The following is a 21,246-nucleotide window of genomic DNA, read 5'->3' on the forward strand; positions in this document are numbered from 1 at the left end:
CGAAGGCAAAATCGTAATGTTTGTGACCTCGTTTTGATTTTCTCACAAAATCAGATATTATTCTTCATAGAAGTTCAACTATACATGAGTCCTTCATTCAACAAGTGTTATGGTCTTTACTGTGACAAGACCAAGCTGTTTTTAATTTCCTGGGGAGATTTCAAGGCCACATGGTGCGAAGTTGTTGACAAGCTTTGAATCACGCAACTATATGCCAGTCATAAAAGCAACGTCAACTCGTACATCTAAAAACAACATTCAATGATGAGAAATTCTTCCTTATAGCGATAAAGAAATTACGCCTAAAACGTTCGTTAAGTTGAGGTTACAACCTCAGAAAAAGAATAGTGTTAGTTTTGCTTATCGCCGTCGATCTACGCAGAAGTATTATGTATGCTGCGTTACCAGACAATATTTGTTCAGAATCCACTTTTTTGCCTCCCAAAGGGCTATGTATGGCTATGTAGGGCTGTGTATGGCTGTGTATGGCTTTGTTGGGCTATGTATGGCTATGTATGGCTATGTAGGGCTGTGTAGGGCTATGTAGGGCTATGTAGGGCTATGTAGGACTATGTAGGGTTATGTATGGCTATGTATGGCTATGTATGGCTATGTAGGGCTGTGTAGGGCTATGTAGAGCTATGTATGGCTATGTAGGGCTGTGTAGGGCTGTGTATGGCTTTGTAGGGCTATGTAGGGCTATGTATGGCTATGTAGGGCTATATAGGGCTATGTATGGTTATGTATGGTTATGTATGGCTATGTATGGCTATGTAGGGCTATGTATGGGTATGTATGGCTATGTAGGGCTATGTATAGCTATGTATGGCTATGTAGGGCTATGTATGGCTATGTATGGCTATGTAGGGCTATGTAGGGCTATGTATGGCTATGTATGGCTATGTATGGCTATGTAGGGCAATGTAGGGCTATGTAGGGCTGTGTATGGCTGTGCATGGCTTTGTAGGGCTATGTAGGGCTATATATGGCTATGTAGGGGCTATTTAGGGCTATGTATGGTTATGTATGCGTATGTATGGCTATGTATGGCTATGTAGGGCTATGTATAGCTATGTATGGCTATGTAGGGCTATGTATGGTTATGTATGGCTATGTAGGGCTATGTAGGGCTATGCATGGCTATGTAGGGCTATGTATGGCTATGTAGGGCTATGTATGGCTATGTATGGCTATGTAGGGCTGTGTAGGGCTATGTAGGGCTATGTATGGCTATGTAGGGCTATGTATAGCTATGTATGGCTATGTAGGGCTGTGTAGGGCTATGTATGGCTATGTAGGGCTATGTAGGGCTATGTAGGGTTATGTATGGCTATGTAGGGTTATTTATGTCTATGTATGGCTATGTAGGGCTATGTAGGGCTATGTATGGCTATGTAGGGCTATGTATGGCTATGTATGGCTATGTAGGGTTATTTATGTCTATGTATGGCTATGTAGGGCTATGTAGGGCTATGTATGGCTATGTAGGGTTATTTATGTCTATGTATGGCTATGTAGGGCTATGTAGGGCTATGTATGGCTATGTAGGGTTATTTATGTCTATGTATGGCTATGTAGGGCTATGTAGGGCTGTGTATGGCTATGTAGGGTTATTTATGTCTATGTATGGCTATGTATGGCTATGTAGGGCTGTGTATGGCTATGTAGGGTTATTTATGTCTATGTATGTCTATGTAGGGCTATGTAGGGCTGTGTAGGATTATGTAGGATTATGTACACTGCTTCTAGTAACTAACGGGGAACCACTATATGATGCTTACACCACGTACCTACCCGCCTTCCCCGACAATTTACATATATTCTAAAACATTTTCGGCTGTCTAAACAAAAAGAGAGAATGAATAAAAATAAGCGTGGTGTCTGTATACAAGCAATAGTGTTTCTCAGTTTTTGCCTTAGGGAGACAAAACCAAAAATGTAAATATCTACTTTTTAGTTATCCTTTGTGTTGCTTATTTTTATTCATTCTCTCTTCCAGTTTGGACAACCAAAAATTGTCTTAAAAGATTTATGTAAATTGCCGGGGAAGGCGCGGGAAATTCACCCCTCTCGCTGATCAAAACAGTGCGGGCTCTTTCTTTTGTCACGTAATACTTGGTTGTAAATCATCTTGATTGAGAGTGACAGAGATCTTCGAACAACTTGTATTTGAAAAAAAATGAAGATAGGAGGAGATAAATATAGTTATAGAGACAAGCAGGACCCTCTGAAAGCCTTTGGGAGGCAAAGAAGTGGATTGTAAAGAAATATTGTCTGGTCACGCAGCATATATTATAGTTTGGCGTAGGACAACGGCGGTTAGTAAAACTAACACTATTCTTCTTTGTAATACTATTCTTTTTCTGAGGTTGTAGCCTAAACTTCATGAACTTTTTAAGGGCGTAATTTCTTTATCGCTAGAGGGAAGTATTTTAATCACTGAATGTTGTTTTTAGATGTACGAGTTGACATTGCTTTTATGACTGGCATATAGTGGAGTGATTCAAAGCTTGTCAACAACCGTGCACCATGTGACCTTGAAATCTCCCCAGGAAATTAAAAACAGCTTGGTCTTGTCACAGTAAAGACCACAACACTTGTTGAATGAAGGACTTCTGTATAGTTTAACTTTTAAGAAGAATAATCTCTGATTTTGTGAGAAAATCAAAATGAGGTCACAAACATTACGATTTTGCCTGCGATATTTTGGTGACATACATCACTAATCAGTGTGAAATCTTTGATTTTCTTGCAAAATCTCGAACGTTTTAAGCATGCATTGAATTCCTCAATTATTATTCTTGAATAACGGGCTGGAAAGTGTCGGTTTAGTAACTTCAGCGGCCGTTAATCGCTGAATTATTGGACAGGTGAAGTGGAAATAAGCTTGATTTAGGGGTAGTTTTCAAGTGGCACCTGACGCCCAAAAAAGGCAGAGCCCAGAAATGTTTTTTATGTTTATTATAGACCAAAGGGTTGGTAAACAGGGAATAGCAAAATTATTGTCAAAGCTTTCTGGCAAGGAGAGATATTTGATCTCAAAATCAGCAAGTATTTGAATGGCTAAAAAGGTGGTCCCATATTCAAGGCCGGTGATTGACAAGCTGTCAATCAAATTGACTGAAACTTACATCCTTGCATTGGTCAAAGATGTATCAACATATATACAAACCTTCATAGTCAAGGGTTAAAAGCAGTTGTCCTGAGAGCTTTCTACTTTTGCAGATTATTAATGCACTTTTTTTGGCAAAATAAAGATCCAAAATGCGAACCAGTTTGTCATTTTGAGTTTTGGGGTAGACCCTTTAAACTAGCCAAGTTTCACTGAAATCGGAGAGATAGCATGTAGCACACCTGCCTGGTGCACTCATGGACTCACTCTTAAAAGTAATGCTCTAGCCATTACATTCTTACAAACCTCTGCTGTGTTTTCATTGGCATTTGAAAACAAGTCTTCCATTCTTTTTATAGTTAGGGATATTGTTTGGTTCATTTATCTTAATTTCTTTAGCTACTTAAGCAATTCTCAAATGTAGGTTGAGTTTGATCGTCCAGGTAAATGTAGTCCTGACTTTGAAGATGACTCCTGCACAGGTTGTCGAAATGTCAGTCACTGTCAACAACAACAGTCCTGTTCAGGACTACGTTCACCCAGACCATCAAACTCAACATACTTTTGAAATAACTCCTGGGTTCAAACCTTTCACAGTTAAACAATCTCATTCAGAGAACTTTGTGGGACCCCATGTAACAACCCTTGTAATTTTCAGAATAAGCAGCCCCTAGGGGTGATTACTTTCATGGAGTTGGGGGTGGGGGTGGTTATTTTTAGGGTTAGTTACATGTATTTTGGGGAGGTCTAAAACAGTTACTGTCTCGTGCATTTTTGGGATGACAGAGATGATCAAGTCAATCTGGATGATTTTATGGAAACCAGGCCTTACACTAAACCTAACCCATGTTAGGAACACTTAATGAAACACTTATCTTAACAAAATTGTTCTCTTCTCAAAATGTTTATTCTAACCCATCTTTTATTTTTCCGCAGGCTCACAGACAGAAATCCTCTGCCAGGAACAACATGCTTGCAAATTGCAAAAAGGTGAGTTGGATGGGAAAGGTTTGCAGATACTTACTTGTAAAAAACCCAAAACTAACTTTCTGAGTTCCAAGTTTTATTTCAGTAAATTGCATGTAATATTGTCATTCAAAAATAGGGTATCAGTAGCAAATAGTACTGTAACCAGATTCACTCCTGCAAGTGCCTATTGTTTTTAAAGCAAGTGGTAAAAAGCTAAAGTTGTTGCATCATGAGTACACGTGTATATACGTACATATAGTGTTGATGTTTTGATCACAAAATAAATGGGACTAACTGGGGTGTCGGGGGGGATGTCTTAATTATGTCACATAGTAAGTTCAAAACAAAGGATATTATATTTGACCCAAGGATAATGGGGTTGATTTTGTCTCCACGTATAGCTTGCTCAACTTTGCCAGAAGGAAATGCGCAGAGAAGCTCAGAGGTCTCAGAAGGTGACATTACAGACCGCACCCAAAGCTAGAAGACTTTGTAGAGAGGTACGGACATCAACACATCCTTATCGATCTACAAGTACCATGTTACCACTTTAAGCTTCCAGTGTCAAAAAGCCCTCTGCTTTATCATCCTCTTCCTTGAACTCTGAAGGTGCACCCCTTGAAACAAATTGGCCTTTAAAAACAAGAGAAAGGGATTTAAAGTATTAATTTTTATCCCCGAAGTGGGAGCAAACTGTATTCGATGGTTTCGGAGCAAAACTTAATTTTGCTAGGGACTCTTAAACTTAAAAATGTGGCTCCACTTTTCCGTTTTCTAGTCCATTGTCTCCCTCTGAAGACACTTTGAAACAACCTAACTTTTTGCAAGACCAGATCAGTCACTAACAATAAAGACCTTACTCTAGGTAATTGAGGTATATTTCAATGATGGAAACTTACTAGTCCATTTGACAAATTGTTACTGTGTACATGTAGATGTCACACAGATGTTAAGTTTTGGTATGTGCATTTCATTTTCTCCTGAAATGTTTTGGTTACTAACAGCACAACAGTGAATGCAATTAAAACATATCGTTATTTTACATCAGATGCTACTGTATTGGAAGAAATATGAGAAAGTAGAAAAAGAACACAGAAAGAGAGCAGAAAAGGAAGCAATGGAACAGCGAAAACTTGATGATGAGTTCAGAGAGGTGAGGATTCTCCAAGTGTGTTGATTAGTTGATTGGTAAATGTATTGTTGATGTTTAAACTTCCAAGTGCATCGTCTAATCTGCAGTGTTTTTTAGTTTAATGCATTTGTGTACATTACGCAGCATAGAAGAATCCTTGTAGAAAGAGACAGAGTGCTTCATGTATCTTTACAGTACATTGTGCAAAATTATTCCTAAGGCTTTTTTGTTTGGTTATTTTAGGCCCGAAGGCAGCAGCGGAAACTGAATTTCTTAATAACACAGACTGAGTTGTATGCTCATTTCATGAGCAAAAAGTTGAAAGGTAGGTTTTAAAATAACTATATAAATACACTGTTCATGTCTGTTTTTTTCCCACTAATCACACAAACATCAGCATTTAAATGGAGCTTTTGTACATCCACCCTCATCACCAAGCTGATTCCTGTAGTGTCCATGTTTCTAAAATTGTTTGGCTAAAACATTATAATAATGCTCTTGTTTGCTGTTAGCATATGCTTAGGATCATGTGTTCCAAATCCCTTTAACTTTCTATTTTCTGTTCTCATAATTGGCTAGTCTTAAGAGTGAAAGGTTTCTTGTGTAGAAAGGTCTTTTTCTTTTTGACATTTATGCTAACTTTCAAAACATATTATTTATAATCCACTTAACTTGAGACTCTTACAAATAATAAGCAAAGTAACTTAATAATATTGATATTTTGTGTTGAAAATGGATTTTACATTTAACACTACAGGTTGTATTTCCTACAATGTAGGTATAATCTTCAGTTTCTAGACCACAGTGCCATCTGTGAAAAACACATTTTCCAACTTTCTTTGCTTGATTAGAGTCTTGACTAGAGTTGATTCTATGCATTCAATTTGCAGGCGCACAAGCTGATGAAGGCACCCAAGACATTTTGAGGAAGTTAGACGAACCCTCTGCTAAACAGAATGTGAAGACAGTACAAGGGGGTGTGTTAATAGACATGGAGAATGCTGATACATATGGTAAGAAATATATTCACATTTCTTTGCATAAAAAGTTAACAGTACGTGAGTGAAGGTTTGTTGTGTTGATCAAAGATCATCTCAGTCTGAAAATGTGTCTGTATTAATTTTGCAATATAATTTATAATGAAAGCAAGTCAAAGCAAAGTACTCCTTGTTGGTTTCATTTGAATGCTCACAATAGCAGTTTTTGTCTACACAGTTGCAAATAATTGAAAGTTTGAACCGCATAATACAATGTGAGCAACAGAATAGCAGAAAATAATGTATTGTAACGAAATATACTACTTATGAGTTAAATCTTTGCATGTCGTACTATAAGAGAACTGTGTACTGTTCTTTAATGTAGATGCAGATGAAATGAAATCCAAAGCATTATCAAATGCTCAGAGGGCAATCCAAGATCAAGAGGCAAGGGTATGTTGACATGCAAACTATCCTCTAATATTGTCTTAATTTATTCTGTAGTGCTTGGTTCAGGAGTGTTTTTTTTTTTCTTCTAAAATATAACATTAAATTATTGTAATAAGAGCCCTTTAAGAGTCAGTGTAGTTGAGACACTATTTCAGTGTTATTATTACTGTTATTATTATATATTTTATTTTATCTTATCTTATTTTTTTCTATGAATATTTTCTTTTGTAGACAAGGGAATTTGACAACAGCTACCAGCAAGAAACAGGGAAGAAGGTTTCAATGTCACAAGCTTTCTGTAAGTCTGGTCTTGTTTTCTCCCTCCACTCAAAAACCTGTTTGTTACACTTATCCTAATTTGAAGTAGTCTTAAAACCACAAAGCAGGCAGATTAAGCAGTCCTATTATTTGTATTAAAAAATGCGTGAAAAAGATTATTCTGTGCATAGTTTCACATTTGAGAATTTTCAATGAACAAGTACTCATGGTTAGGTATAGAGAGTTTCTGGTTTTGTGAACTGCAGTTCATGTGGTCATCAACTCACATTTTTTATTATTTTGTATTTAGTTGACCAGAGTTACAGTTTAGCAAACCCCATGATGAACATGGAACAAGCACATCCCCAACCAACAATCTTTGATGGGGAACTTAAATCATATCAGTTAAAGGTAGATTTCATTTTGTGATGTATCTGTTTGCTATGGCTGACATTAGCTTCCTTACTTCCTTAATTCTGATGTGTTTCAATTATTTTCCAGGGAATGAATTGGCTGATCAATCTCTATGAACAGGTATTTGTTACATATACCGGTACATACTAAAATCCAACAAAAATCGCTAGTTGTTTTCTTGTTCAGTTTTTGGAAGTATGACATGACATTGTTCATTAACAGAGTAAACACCTTTGATTTCACGCATATGTGTGTTTTGTGGGATTATGGGACTTGTTGAAATCTTCCAGACAGAGGAAGACAATAATGCCTCTTTGCCAAAAATCAGTGCATTTACGCAAAATTAGTTTTCAGTAAGATATTAGAACTGTTGTGTGTGAAGTCATTATCACATAACTTGCCAATATTTTTCCTCTTTGGAAGATGCTGGGTTTTTTTTGTGATCATCCAACTGTTTGGTTTTTAATTTGCCTTCTTAGGGGATCAATGGAATTCTCGCTGATGAAATGGGCTTAGGGAAGACTGTCCAGTCCATAGCATTTCTCTCATATCTTGCAGAGGTGTGTTCTGTAGTTAGGGCTTTGTAAAATGGGGATGTTTATGCACTCTGATATGTTATGCAGTCTCATAACATTGTAACCTCAACAACAGTACTGTATTATTATTGGAGTCAGTGAAATCTTTTAACCTGGCATCAAATCAGTGTTCAAAGAAAGTCAGTTTTACAGCTTGCCATAGCTAGCATGCACTAGCCTAAAAGTGAAAGATGAAAAAATGGAAAAAAATATTATGAGCTGGATTGACTACAGTGCCTTTGTAATATGAATTTCCTAAAAAAAACTTCACTTGCCAGTCGGGCCAGTTAAGAACAGAATTCACTAGCCTGATAGCAAAATCTTCTAATCCAAGGCTATTGGACATGGCTTTCTTTGCACGCTGCAAATCATTGTATTATTCTCTAGTTTCCCAAAGACATTTGTTGCTTTCTTGATCTATGTGAAAAAGGTTTTGTTGATCTAGATAGAAATCTTGTTTAGTCTCTTTGGACTTGTGAATTACAGGTCTTTTTGAAAAGTACTTTAAGTTTCAAGTTAATGTTGTAGTTATTTTGTCAGTGAAAGGGGGATTATGGCTGTGAATAATCTCACTATTACAACTGTAGTTGAATGCTGATAAAAATATGTGTTTGTATCCTTTCTGCAGACTCATAATATTTGGGGTCCATTCCTGGTGGTTGCTCCGGCCTCTACACTGCACAACTGGCAGCAGGAAGTTACCAGATTTATACCCCAGTTTAAGGTGTTTTTTTTTTTTTCACAAATATTATTAATATATTGCGTTTATACACAGTATAAGAAGTAAAAAGACTACTCCAAGGTGCCCTTGCAAGCCCTAGAAAATTCGGTTATAGGTGTTATTTTATTTTTGTGTCATAAGAGTTGTAAACTGTAATAAATGCTTGCTTTTTGGATTGAAAACTGGTTTCTTTGTTTATTTTTTGTGGCAAAACTCACCATTAACAGTAGCAGCTTGTTGGTCATCATCTTTATTCATTATCATTGTTTTTTAACAGGTGTTACCATACTGGGGAAACCAGGGTGACAGGAAATCTCTTCGAAAATACTGGACACAGGTATGTATGCAGCCTTAAAGGGATTTTCCCCTTTAGACTCAAGATTCAAGAATTTCACTCTCTTTGACAGCCCTAGTGGACAAAATTGGCTGCTTTTTTATGGGTCATTGCATTTGATGCGAGGAGAACAAAACATATATTATTGAGTTTCCTGTGTTTTTTGGGTATCCTGTGGTACTCATTGTTCAGTCTATGATTGCTACTAATTAAGGGGTGGCTGTTGCCTTTTCCTAACAAGTTAAATTTTGTTTAATCTACATTACCCATTACTCAAGTTGCAAGCAACCTTATTTGGTACTATTTATGAATTTAATTTAAAGCCCTGGATTAAGGAATGCCTCACCTGTAGCCAGTTAGGTTGTCTTCTTTAATTACTAAGTCATATTCTTTTTCTGTGTAGAAACAAGTTCACATTAATGACTATGAGAATGCTCCATTCCATGTACTTATTACAAGTTACCAACTGGTGGGTAAAAGCATTGAACTTGCTCATGTTGAATCAAAGCTGTGGTGTAAGGATAATTGAAGGGAACATGTAAAATCTCGGGTGCCCTGCATATGATTTGTATGAAAAAACAAAGGTTTTCCAGTTGCCATGGTTTTCATTAAGAATTCTAGTAGCAGGAGGAAAGTGTAATGTTACAGGAGAACAGTTGAAAGAGGCTCCTTGTGTGAATAAAAAGTAGCCACAACTATCAAACATTATCTGGAGAATTCTGCTTAGTAAACGGATAATTTTCCGATGTCTAATGAACACCTTGAGACCCCCAAGAGCAAAAGTTGGGTGCCAGAGGCCACCTTGCCCTGCTAGCTAGAGCACAGCCCCGTGAATTGAATTTTAGTAAAATCCAGACATGAATAGGCCGTTTTGTAGTTTGCCTCAAGCCTCTGTTTCAAAGCGAGGCTACATGCAAAGTCATTGATGTGAAATTGATTTTTTCTTCTCATGCAAATCAAACTCATTTTAACAAGAAAGGTTTTGCACTTAGTTCCTGGTTTGAAAGTGAGAGATTTTGGAACTCGGAAATGGCCTATTAATTTTATATACATGTATGTAATCATCCTATTTAATGGAGTGGTCAGTCAGGTCAGTTGTTTTGCTGTTTTAAACTCTTAATTTAAGTTTTGGTAGCACTGAGTGATTAGTTCTACATTTTACATCATGTAAATTTGGTGCACAAGTCATATCCATGAGAATACTTAAATTAAAGAGAGTACGCAATATCAAAAGGCTTAAACATTTATCTCTGCAAAGAAATGAAGAAGTAAAAAAAAATTGCATCCAGACTGTTGAACAACCATTCCTAAGAGTGTCAAATATTTACAACTCAATGAGTAATATATTTTTTTTGGAAATCAGGTTGTCCAAGATGTCCGGTATTTTCAGCGCATTAAATGGCAGTACCTTGTACTGGATGAGGCACAAGCAATTAAAAGCAGTTCCAGGTAAAATGTTGTAAGATCCTTAAGAGAAGTTACATAAATCTTGGTCTAACTTGTTGGGATAATGGGGTCACTCTGCGCATGAGATCAGCCTTCCTTCAACATGAGGTTCTTACTCAAAGTTTTTGTACTTAAGTAAGTCATAGTTCCAAAAATTTAGGATAAAATATTGTGTTTGGCTGTTGTAGAGTTTGCATCTAAATAATCAGGAAATTTAAAACATAGCAATAAGAAACTTGTAAATAATCAGGAACCTGTTATACACCTGTTATTCAGTTAATGCTCATGAAGTGGTGCATTTTGTAGTAATTTACACTAATTTTTTTTTTTTCATTTTACAGCGTGCGTTGGAAGATTCTCCTTGGCTTCTTGTGTAGGAACAGACTTCTTTTAACTGGAACACCCATTCAGAACAGTATGGCAGAGGTTTGTGTGATTTTAACACTTAACATCAAATTTTAACATAGTCTTTTGAGTGCTTTTCCTCACAGCTTTTGCTTGTTCTCATTGGCAGCTGTGGGCCTTGCTTCACTTCATTATGCCGACGCTGTTTGATTCACATGAAGAATTTAACGAGTGGTTCTCGAAAGACATAGAAAATCATGCTGAAAATAAAACTGCCATTGACCAAGGTATAGCATAGTCTGTATGGGTACGTGTAAAGACATATGACCCCTTAAGAGGTCCAAATGCCCATAATTCACCCCTGTATAAGCTGGTTCTAACTCAATTTGAGTCTATGGATAAAATCCCAAGGTGTGACCGTTCAAAAACTTGTTCGTTTGTCATTATTTTAGTCCATGAAGTTTTGCTGCCTGGTTAGCTCAGTTGGGAGAGTGCCAGTCTGCTGAGTGGGAGGTCGCAGGTTCAAACCCTCGCTGGACCAGCACCCAGGAACTTTAAATATATGAGAAGAAAGTTCTGTCTCTGTAATGACATCTGCAAATGGTTAGACTTTCTAGTCTTCTCGGATAAGGACGAAAAACCGTAGGTCCCGTCTCACAGCACTTTCACTGATCTGTTCTTGTGGGACGTAAAAGAATCCACATCACTGTATAAAAGGAGGGGTTGTAGACCTCAGTGGTGTGGCCAACCTTTACGGGTTGTGGGATTGGGCAGGGATGGCACCTTGCATGGGACCTATGAGTCCCGTTCATGCCCGCTCACTCTGGGCCTGTCTGTGTCCAGAAAAGCTGGTAAAACTAAAACTAAAACTATATTTACCGAATTGGCTTTGCTAACCGTTCAGACAGAAATGGGTCAGTGTTGTTTTCAATATGATGTTTTATAATCTTACGTGTATGACGTGCATAGATAAGCCTTGCGGTTGTAAATTTTAGTTTCTAATTTAATATTATTTTTGTTCATTCTAGACCAGCTTTCAAGACTTCACATGATCCTGAAACCCTTTATGTTGCGAAGAATAAAACGTGATGTGGAAAATGAACTGTCTGAAAAGGTACCACATCTTTACGCTTTTTAGTAATAAGTGCATCTATGCATTTCTTTTTTCCGCTGGAGTCTTTGCCCTGAAGTTATTGCTGTGTTGTATGCAGCCAATTGACAAGAAAAGATTTCAGATCCTTACAAGAACCTTTGAGGTCATTTTGTTTATTTTCTCTATAATTTCAGATTGAAATCAAGCTTGTGTGTCATCTCACAACGAGACAGCGCCGGCTTTATCAAGCTGTGAGAAATAAAATCTCCATTGATGATCTTGTTTACACGTCAACGTCTTCCTCGTCAACTAATGCAACAACAAGCAGCCTGATGAATCTAGTCATGCAGTTTAGAAAAGTAAGTTGATTCTGGCATTTTCTTTGTCTGTCTTTGTCTGTCTTGTTCCCACTCTGCCCCTCTTAAGCGTAGAGCACGGCCGCACTACATCTTACACCATTTTGTTAACTCGTTCCCTCCCTGGGGTTATGATAAAACCATGCAATGTGGCCAGCGTCATTTTGGCGGGAAAACCTCGACAGCCGTGAAAACCAGTCAGAAGTTTTATCATTTTGCAATCGGGAAAAGGTTCAACCTTCTTCGATGAAAATATCCGTGCTAACTTTTCTGGTGAAAAAATTACAGTGAAGCATTCCGTGGTGTCTAATTTTTGAGAAACACGCAATAAAACTTGAAGTTAAACGTCCACGCCCTCGAATCTAAAGCTTAAGGTCTCTAATGAATTCTTCCGCAATGGCTGTAGGTCTGTAACCACCCAGAGCTGTTTGAGAGAAGAGATGTGCGTTCTCCCATTCATGTGGAGGTTCCGCCCTTCCATCTGCCTAAACTTGTCTACAGAGAGGGTAAAGTAATCGTGTTTTGTTTGTGCGTATGTTGTAAGTAAAATCCATCCTCAAGTAGCCTGCAACAAACAAGCTGTCGAAGAGGGAGAAGGTGGGAAAGATATGATCTTTTGTCTTCTGGAGTAGTCGCGCGAAAGAGATTATATCTTCGTTTCCGTTGTTATGGCGTACGATCCCAAGTATATTTTGTTAAGTTCACGAACGACAAGTGAAAAAAGAAAAATGACCGTGACAAATGGTGAAAATTTCTTTTCTTTTCAGGCATTTTACAGTTCACAACGCCAAGTAAAACAAAGTAAGTTGAATGTCTTCATTAATTAAGAGAATTTGCTGCAGCTGTATTCGCTCCAAAGCAAAGCTTTTGAAGTGCAATCAGGATTTACAGTGTAATAAGCAATAAAAGACAGTATTTCTCGGCAGCTTTTATAGTCTGAGAGGTTTAGTCAGAGATTACTGATTACCGCAGTTCGTCGCTTTAGAAACAGGGAAAGGAGCTGGCGCCAAAATGTGTCCCGCAATTGTTTCTACCTAAGGACGCGACGGTCAGCTATTCGTTATTTTTTTTCCCTGTCTCCAGTAGCAGTATCAGAAGTCTTCGTGAAAGTTAACTCGGCTAAATATCCTTTTTGTTTCTTAAGTGGTGAATCGAAGAAGTTTTCCTCTTTGCATCAAACTTTTTTTGCAATATCTAAAGAGTACATTTTGCTTGCTTTCAGAATTCTTTACAATCTGCTGAATATCAGTACAGTTGATTATATTCACAGCTCTTTGAAGCCTGATGTATCAGATACTGCAGGTAATGAATGTTAATCTGGTTGGGGGTTTTACAGAACTGAATAATTGTTTTGCTGAGCACAAATGTAGACACACTTTTCGATTACTCTCATGTTACAAAGATGCTGTACCTTGCACCGCGCCAGGTTTAACTCTGTCGGTAGAGCACTGAATTGCAAATCGGCAAGTCGCGCTGATATTGTGAAGTAACATACTTTTTCTGAAATTTTTGATTGTTTTCGATATATTTCCAGCCCCAGCAAGTGACTGTTTCTCGTTTTTGAAGTTCATAAACTTGTCTCCTGAACAGCTGTCAGCCATGATGTTGAAGGGACTTGTATTTAGGTGAGCCTGTTATCTCCATTTCTAGACTTGCGTCTCGTTCACGCCGTGCTTCAGTGCTGCTAGTCTGACAATCTCACAATCTTTGAAGGGAGATCGTAGAGACCTTTAGATTCTAAGACGAGTACGACTACGAGTACGAGATTGTCTCAATAGAGCGATTTTCGTATTACCTTGAAAAATGGTTTCGGTAAGTGTTCGTTACTTGTTTTATCAGCCAATGGATGAAAAGATCAAAACATGGCCTTTTCGTTTTCCCCCCAAAGAAAACTCTAATATGGAGTAGGCGTTGTTCGATTGGCCAATCGTGTTGCAGTATGACGTCAAAGCGAAGTATGGGTTGGTTTCTAGAAAGTTCTCGGGCATGAAGTTTTTTCATCCGAGTGTTCGCTCTGAACCAACCAAAAGCCACCGGCGTTTGTATGTGTTCGATAAACCAATCAAATCGCTCTATTTCTGTTCGTTTGTTGCTTCTGTATTGTTCGCGCGTTTTTATTTCAAGGTCATACGAAAATCGCTCTAGTAAGTAGTGCACGCGCGTGAACCAGCGTCATTTTGGCGGGAAAATGTGGTAGCCGTCGTCACTCCACTACGAGTTTTAGCGAGAATGTTGTGTTAGCGGACACAAATTATAAAGTGTTATAGTTTTTATTATTTTGCGGATGGGAGATAGCTTAACCTCCTTCAATCAGGATAACAGTGCTAATATTTTGGTGAAGAAGATGTACAATTAAGCTATCCGGGGTGTCTATTATTTGAGAATATGCGAAAAAACTTAAAGGCCTCTATAAAAAGCGGGGTGAGCTACTTTTTTAGGGGAGTGGTCTAAATCATATACACTTCAAGCATTCCAGCTTTAAGCTCAGAACTTACAAAAGTGAAGCAAGATCAAACGGGTTTTTGAAAACGGTGCCTTGATTTTTAGCTTTTTTCTTTAAGACACTCGAGCAACAGTATATTGTTAAAACAGCGTATATGTTTTCTTTTTTCAGATTATTAGCTTTGGTTATTCTTCTGAGAGAAATAAATATTCTTCATCATCAACGATTTTGGGGTGAAGATGTACCCAAAAATAGGTAAGTTTAGCACCCCTTACTTGAACCTAATACACCCCACTCCCTCTAACGAGTCATTTTAAACCTTTGTCGTTTTCTTTGTTCGTAATTCTAAATATCTCTATTGTTAGATTTCTAAATACTCTGTAAACCTTTGTTTTCTTCCACAGCAAGTGTTTGGGTCGCCATGGGTTGATTCTCTGGCCAGATTCAACCACCTCCTATCCGAGCATCCAGTCCAGTTCAGTTTTTCCATCGCTGGTATTCACTGGTTACACCAAGAGAGTATCTTCGCACTTGACTCACAATGTGCAACCCATCCTGGACGACAGCGATCACAAACCGCTCAGAGGGAAGGATAAAGAACACTCCAAAGGAACTAGAACTCGTCGCACTTCAAGCAGCGCGGCTGTATCACCAACCTCCCCAACAAAGAAGAAAGAATCGCGGCAAAAAGGCCACCATTCACATCACACAGTGATTTCGCCCACCGGCAAGATCCCCTCGTCTCCTCTGATGCATTCTCCTACTGGTCCTTTCTCCCCAACAAAGCATTACGGGCACTCATTTCCCACACAGATGTCCCCAAACACTAGGCATCACCATGGCTTGCCAGTCTCGCCCTCAAGAACTCATCAGCATCCCCACGGACCCCTCCCTGGGGCGCTTCATTTGGACGAACACCATTCATCTTTGGGACATTCGACTTCCGCGGCTTTTGGAAGCCCAGTGATGCATTCAACTCCTGGGCATGCCCCATCTTCGCTACATTCCCCCACGGGGCATGTGCCACCCGCGTTACACTCACCCCCTGGACAAGGTGCCCCACTGCCCTTCTGTCCCACAAGGTAAAACCTTTCGCATCATTACACGTTTATGGGAAACTGCCCACCTACCCCTCCCCTAAGCCAACATTTTGCCACAAGTGAGAAGTAAGTTTTAATGTTGACTTAGAGGAGGGGTAGGTGGGGCATTTTCCCGGAAAGGCTTAATGACCCAAACTTTCCAACAACTTAATACAGTAAGTTATCTTGTTTTATTTGTAGCCCCGATTTAGCAAAAGTAGCGTGACAAACGTGTCGACGGCTTGTACAGAGAATGCTGAAATGACCACCGGCACTGTTTACCACTTAAGAAACGAGGATCAATATACGCCTCTGGGAAACTGCCCACCTACCCCTCCCCTAAGCCAACATTAACACTTACTTCTTACTCAGGGCAAAATGTTGGCTTAGGGGATGGGTAGGAAACGTATAATGATCCAGAAACGATAAGGAAACTTGTTCGCAAAGACATCTGGGACAGTTACAAGGAACAGGGGAAAATATTGGCCAATGGCTGACCAGCGCGTCCCCAGCAACTATCCCAGAAGCAATTGCGGGACGCATTTCGGTTCCAGCTGCCGTCTCGTTTCTAAAATGGCGAATGGCAAATTGTTCACCAGAAATCGTGTTCAGTGCTTTTCTCGCTCTTTAAATTCCATTGAACCTTAACCTTGTTAATAATTGCATTTTATTCGCCCTGTCAATGACTCAAACGCAAAACAATTTTTTGTAGGCAAGGCCCATCGCTTTTGACAACTTTACCAGAGGGATTCCACCTTCACGCCGCTCCAGGAGTTGTTCCAATAGATAGAACTTTGCAACCCACACCTCTTCCAGCCTTTTTGTCGACATATATTCCAAAGGTAAGACATGTGGTGTAACTAACGTCTCCTTAATATCGCATGGCATGGTTTAATATCAATCATTGTTGGGGTTTAGCTGCAAGTGTTTCTCCCAACAGCACGCACTGTTATTGGTTACTTCAAGGTCTTATAGCTTCTTAAAATGAAATTTTTTTCCGCCGAACGCTTCTGAATGAGCAACATAACAAATTCTCTCATGTCAAAGGGTAGGGGTGTACTGTTCCCCAACAAATGTTGACAACTCGCTGAGTTTAACCGCAGCTCAGTCGGTAGAGCGCTTGACTGCAGAGCGGGAGATCGCGGGCTCGATTTCCGGGGCCGGACCAACACTCGGGCTTAAAATAACTGAGAAATGAAGGTACTGTTTTTGCCCTGCAAATGGCTGGACCTTCGCGTGGCTCGGATGACCACGTAAAATGGCAGTCCTGTCTCCAGTAGGAGACAAAAATAGTGTCCCCAATTAGTGCTTTCGTGCTAAATACATTGACACTCAAATAGTGTGGGTTGTTTTGTTTTTGTTTTTTTTGTTTTTGCTTTGGACACGTAGAAATTTTTTAATATAGCAAACTACGTAATGACCGGTCCCTCCCTTCTTCTATATATCATTCGTATGGTGGCACCAAAGCTCCATATATGAGCTGCATATATGGGAATTTAGAGTATCTTTATTTACTTTGCCACAAACTAATGAGTCTGTCGTTCTTCATCTAGGTGACCGCAGGAACTAGCGTTTACCAATGTAGTGACCGTAGTTCTGCATACGAGATTCAGGAACTGTTACAGGGAGGCCCAGAACTCTGTAGGAACCTCCTGTTGTACGGTACCCCTGACCTTGAAGAAGTGAACTTTGCTAAGCGTCATCTCTTTCCTTCACCGCTTGGCGGATTGGAAGGTTCAGCACCAGCAACTGGATGGTCCTTCGTGCAAATTCCAGGTGTGGTTGAGTCTTCCTTCAACAAAATACTCTCCACACTGTTGTCAATACATTTGTTATGGTGTTCACGATGAGAATTGAGTTAACAATCATTTTTTGGTTAAGCCTGTAAGTAAGCTCTCTCGGGGAGGATGGGGGTGGGGGAGCCTCTTGGGGTGGCGGAGAAAAATAAGGAGATGAAAGTCAAGATGTGTGGCCTGTCACCACATTTAGTTCCTCATGATGACGTCGTCAACAAATTTGTCTCCGCCAATCAGTATTTTACACTAACTTCTTTGATGCAGAAATGCAAATTCCTTAGACGTGACTTCAAGCTCTGGTGTTCTTCCAACCCACGCTCCCAGAGCCCCGCAGAGAGGTCATTGGCAGGCTATATTCGTTTGTGACCATTCCTTTTATTCTCCTGGCCTTTTTGTTTGAGAAAGCGGTGTTATTGAAAGGAGAAATTAACCTTGGATGACATGGGGAGGCGAGTGGATGAGAGGGGTGGGAAGGGAGGTTCATGTTCACTAGTTTGGCCAAGAGGTGGATTTGAGTGACTATACTGTTGGTCTTTTATTGCATTGACAGTGTAGATAGTTCGTGTTTGTAATGGAGTGCATCTCTTTCTTTTTAGACCGCAATTCATTGATTACAGACAGTGGCAAACTTACAGTACTCGATGGACTGCTTAGAAAACTCAAGCTTCAAGGCCACAGAGTGTTGATCTACTCCCAAATGACCAGAATGATTGACCTGTTAGAGGTAAAAGGCATTTTATTCATCACTGCATTGAAAAATAAAATAATAGGAGGCCTTTCCCCCTTTGACTGATTAGCTTTCTATTTATTTAGGGGCAGGAAAGGGGGAGCAATGTTATTGTTGAGTATCATGTAAAATGCCTTTCGCTTTATGTGTAATCAGTTCGTATTTTTTTCAGGAGTACATGACCTACAGAAAACACAAGTACATGCGCTTGGATGGCTCGTCCAAAATCTCCGACAGAAGAGACATGGTGGCCGATTTTCAAAATAAGTAAGTCCCCTTCTACAGAAGAATCTGAATGGAGTTAAAGTTTTCATGACTACAGACTACCTTCTACGGGCTTTTATACTATAACACCCCTTAGTCTTAAATTTGGTATGTTGACTACAGAGTCTAAGGATTTTGATTGCCCAGTTCGAAAAGATGGGTTCGAATCCGTAAAAAAAAAGAACAGAAAAACCTTTGTTCATTCGTATTCTTTCGTCTATACACATTTGCAAGCCAACAAAACTCAGTGTTAAGCAAGTTGCAACAGTCTTTCTAACCTTCTAAGTATGAAGGGTTTGTATTAAGTTTCAGCCATTGGGTAGAAACGAAGTGCATTCTTTTCATTGGCTAGCGAGTGTTAATAGTTCTCATTTGTATTTATGCTGTAAGCTTTACTTTTCAGCGCGGACATTTTTGTTTTCCTGCTGAGCACCCGAGCAGGGGGTCTGGGGATCAACCTCACTGCCGCTGACACGGTAAGAAACCTTTCGTTAAGTATGTCATGTAGAGAGCATCATTCGTCCTTTTGTCAGGTACAAGTCTAAAGCTTTATCTTCTGCATTTGACAGGTAATTTTCTATGACAGCGATTGGAATCCCACTGTGGATCAACAGGTAAAGAGTTGTTATTCTGCATTACGGATACAGTCAAATCCCGATATACTGATCGGGACACTCTCGGAACCGAGAGTTAGTGTCTTTAATAACGAGAGTCCGTAATAGCTGGATGGAAATGAATTTCCTTTAGAAAACAATTGTAAATTAACAGCTGTCCGTATTATCGGGTGTCCATAATAGCGAGGTGTTTGCAAGGCGAGAGTCGACTGTATGAAGAGAATTAACATCTGGTCCAAAAAATTCTTGCCAAGATTATATAAATTTCTAAAAAACAGAAAGACTAGCAGGACGAACCTTATTATTAGAGCCGTGGTTAAAGGAGACTTCTATTTCACCCCTAACAACTGTTTTTGGTACACAGGCCATGGACCGCGCCCATCGCTTGGGCCAGACTCGCCAAGTGACCGTGTACAGACTGGTAACGAAGGGATCCATTGAAGAGAGAATTTTACAGAGAGCTAAAGAAAAGAGTGAGGTTAGAACTCCACTCAGCGTATTTGCTACGTTAATGAGGCTATGTCAAGCTATTTGTCATATTTTGAAAAAGCTAAAACGTGTCCGCGCATCTATTGAATTAAAAAAATCATGGTACACTGTTGTGATGTAAGACTGTGTTTAGGCATTGAAACTGTTTCCTGTCGTCTGTTGCTACAGATTGTAAGGTTGAACATGGATTGAATCTTGAAAAAGTTGGACCAACCTTTTTTTTAAGTTTTAATGCTATGCCTGGAAAAGTCATGAAAAAAATATTATGGTTTGATATCTTCATAACTCTACAGGATATTTATGTATGGGCAAATGCACTAAGTAATGACTTAAGCATAGAACTGACTTGAAACAGTGATGTCCTAGTGACATAGCCACTTTATATAAACCTTCTTGTAATGTGAGCGGTTTTTTGTATATTTAACTATAGTTGGTAGGGGAGAATGGGTAGGAAAACCGGCAAACATCAGAGTTGAAAACAACGGTGTTATGGTGGGTGGTGCAAGCTCGCTGACCGTACTCAATCCTTTGTTTTTTGTTCACAAGTTGTGACTGAATAAATTAATGCGATGTTTCTGTTGTTTAGTAGGTTCAAAATGATAGGAATGCCATTGAACGTTTTGCACGGTCAGGTCCAAAAAAGCTAACAAGAACATATAGCTAAAGAGTTTAACGGGTTTCATGACCATTCCACTTTAATAACGATGGTTTAACTCAATTAAATGGTAGTTCCAACTGTTTGAAGTTTGATAGATTTTGTAATACATGTACAGTTCCTTTAATTTGGTTTCCCTCGAATTTCAATTGAACCCTGTGCCTCTGGCTTTAGTTGTTATATTTGTTCTACGCCTTTGGTATGGCGAATATATTATTTCTCCCATAACTGAGTTTGTTGTGTAACATTATTTTGTCTGGATTTCATTTTAGATTCAGAAAATGGTGATATCGGGAGGTCACTTCAAGCCTGAAGCTCTTAAACCCAAAGAAGTTGTCTCTCTCCTACTTGACGACGCGGAACTGGAATGCAAATGTAAGCTTGTGTTGATAGGTCATTCCTTGGTTCGTAAAGCCCCCCACTTTCAAAACGAGTCCAAATGCAAAGCCCTTTGGTGGGAAAATAGTTTTTAATTTGAAAATTGATTTGAATTGGTTTTTATGTAGTACCCAAGACTTCTCTCTTACCCTTGCTTTGTAAAAAGTATGCTTCCAGCAACTCGCAAGCTCTGACTAGCATTCTAGTACGGACGGGGTCTAAGCACACTATTATCTTTTTCAATGTCTTTTGTTCAAACAGTTCTCCAGCGTCAAGCTGAAAAGAAGGCAGACGAGCAAAGACGAAGAAGAGAGAGAAAAAGGAAAAAGGGTGGAGGACCTGCTGAGGTACTTTTGCGGAAAATTTAAAAGAAACAAAACAAAATTACAAATTTGTGAACATCCATAACTATCCTGTCTTAAAAGTGACGTGTAAAATGATGTCTGCTGAGTCCCGAAGGTAGTTTTGCTAGCATGTCGAAGTTTTGTACCTTGAGACATGAGTGGCTAAGGTATAAGTTACGGTAAACTTCGTAATGAGTTAAAACTATTCCTCAAAGTTAAGATTTTTGTACTTCAAATTGGTAACAGGCAGGTTTTAAGGTGGGCAAAAGTCCGTA

The 21,246-nt window shown here is 39.1% G+C and overlaps 1 protein-coding gene across 4 annotated transcripts in view; it reads left to right on the forward strand.

The window, feature by feature from the left end:
* LOC140944901 (chromatin-remodeling ATPase INO80-like) overlaps positions 1-21,246 on the forward strand; it is a 29,524-nt gene that overhangs the window by 5,547 nt on the left and 2,731 nt on the right. For 2 of the 4 annotated variants that reach the window (XM_073394003.1, XM_073394004.1), the window contains 33 exons: positions 4,049-4,102; positions 4,483-4,581; positions 5,130-5,234; positions 5,457-5,538; positions 6,104-6,226; positions 6,576-6,643; positions 6,872-6,938; positions 7,209-7,309; positions 7,400-7,432; positions 7,792-7,872; positions 8,516-8,611; positions 8,886-8,945; positions 9,346-9,411; positions 10,306-10,391; positions 10,730-10,814; positions 10,903-11,020; positions 11,762-11,847; positions 12,021-12,185; positions 12,589-12,688; positions 12,950-12,983; positions 13,405-13,484; positions 13,717-13,807; positions 14,797-14,880; positions 15,030-15,707; positions 16,417-16,546; positions 17,258-17,480; positions 18,097-18,224; positions 18,400-18,494; positions 18,895-18,967; positions 19,061-19,105; positions 19,470-19,583; positions 20,522-20,624; positions 20,889-20,974. In XM_073394003.1, coding sequence (XP_073250104.1) covers positions 4,049-4,102; positions 4,483-4,581; positions 5,130-5,234; positions 5,457-5,538; positions 6,104-6,226; positions 6,576-6,643; positions 6,872-6,938; positions 7,209-7,309; positions 7,400-7,432; positions 7,792-7,872; positions 8,516-8,611; positions 8,886-8,945; positions 9,346-9,411; positions 10,306-10,391; positions 10,730-10,814; positions 10,903-11,020; positions 11,762-11,847; positions 12,021-12,185; positions 12,589-12,688; positions 12,950-12,983; positions 13,405-13,484; positions 13,717-13,807; positions 14,797-14,880; positions 15,030-15,707; positions 16,417-16,546; positions 17,258-17,480; positions 18,097-18,224; positions 18,400-18,494; positions 18,895-18,967; positions 19,061-19,105; positions 19,470-19,583; positions 20,522-20,624; positions 20,889-20,974 — 3,639 coding nt within the window. The remainder of the gene's footprint in view (positions 1-4,048; positions 4,103-4,482; positions 4,582-5,129; positions 5,235-5,456; positions 5,539-6,103; positions 6,227-6,575; positions 6,644-6,871; positions 6,939-7,208; positions 7,310-7,399; positions 7,433-7,791; positions 7,873-8,515; positions 8,612-8,885; positions 8,946-9,345; positions 9,412-10,305; positions 10,392-10,729; positions 10,815-10,902; positions 11,021-11,761; positions 11,848-12,020; positions 12,186-12,588; positions 12,689-12,949; positions 12,984-13,404; positions 13,485-13,716; positions 13,808-14,796; positions 14,881-15,029; positions 15,708-16,416; positions 16,547-17,257; positions 17,481-18,096; positions 18,225-18,399; positions 18,495-18,894; positions 18,968-19,060; positions 19,106-19,469; positions 19,584-20,521; positions 20,625-20,888; positions 20,975-21,246) is intronic. The other 2 variants (XM_073394005.1, XM_073394006.1) reach the window with 2 other exon arrangements.

This window comes from Porites lutea, chromosome 7, assembly GCF_958299795.1.
Source record: "Porites lutea chromosome 7, jaPorLute2.1, whole genome shotgun sequence".
In the NCBI taxonomy this organism is placed as follows: domain Eukaryota; kingdom Metazoa; phylum Cnidaria; class Anthozoa; order Scleractinia; family Poritidae; genus Porites; species Porites lutea.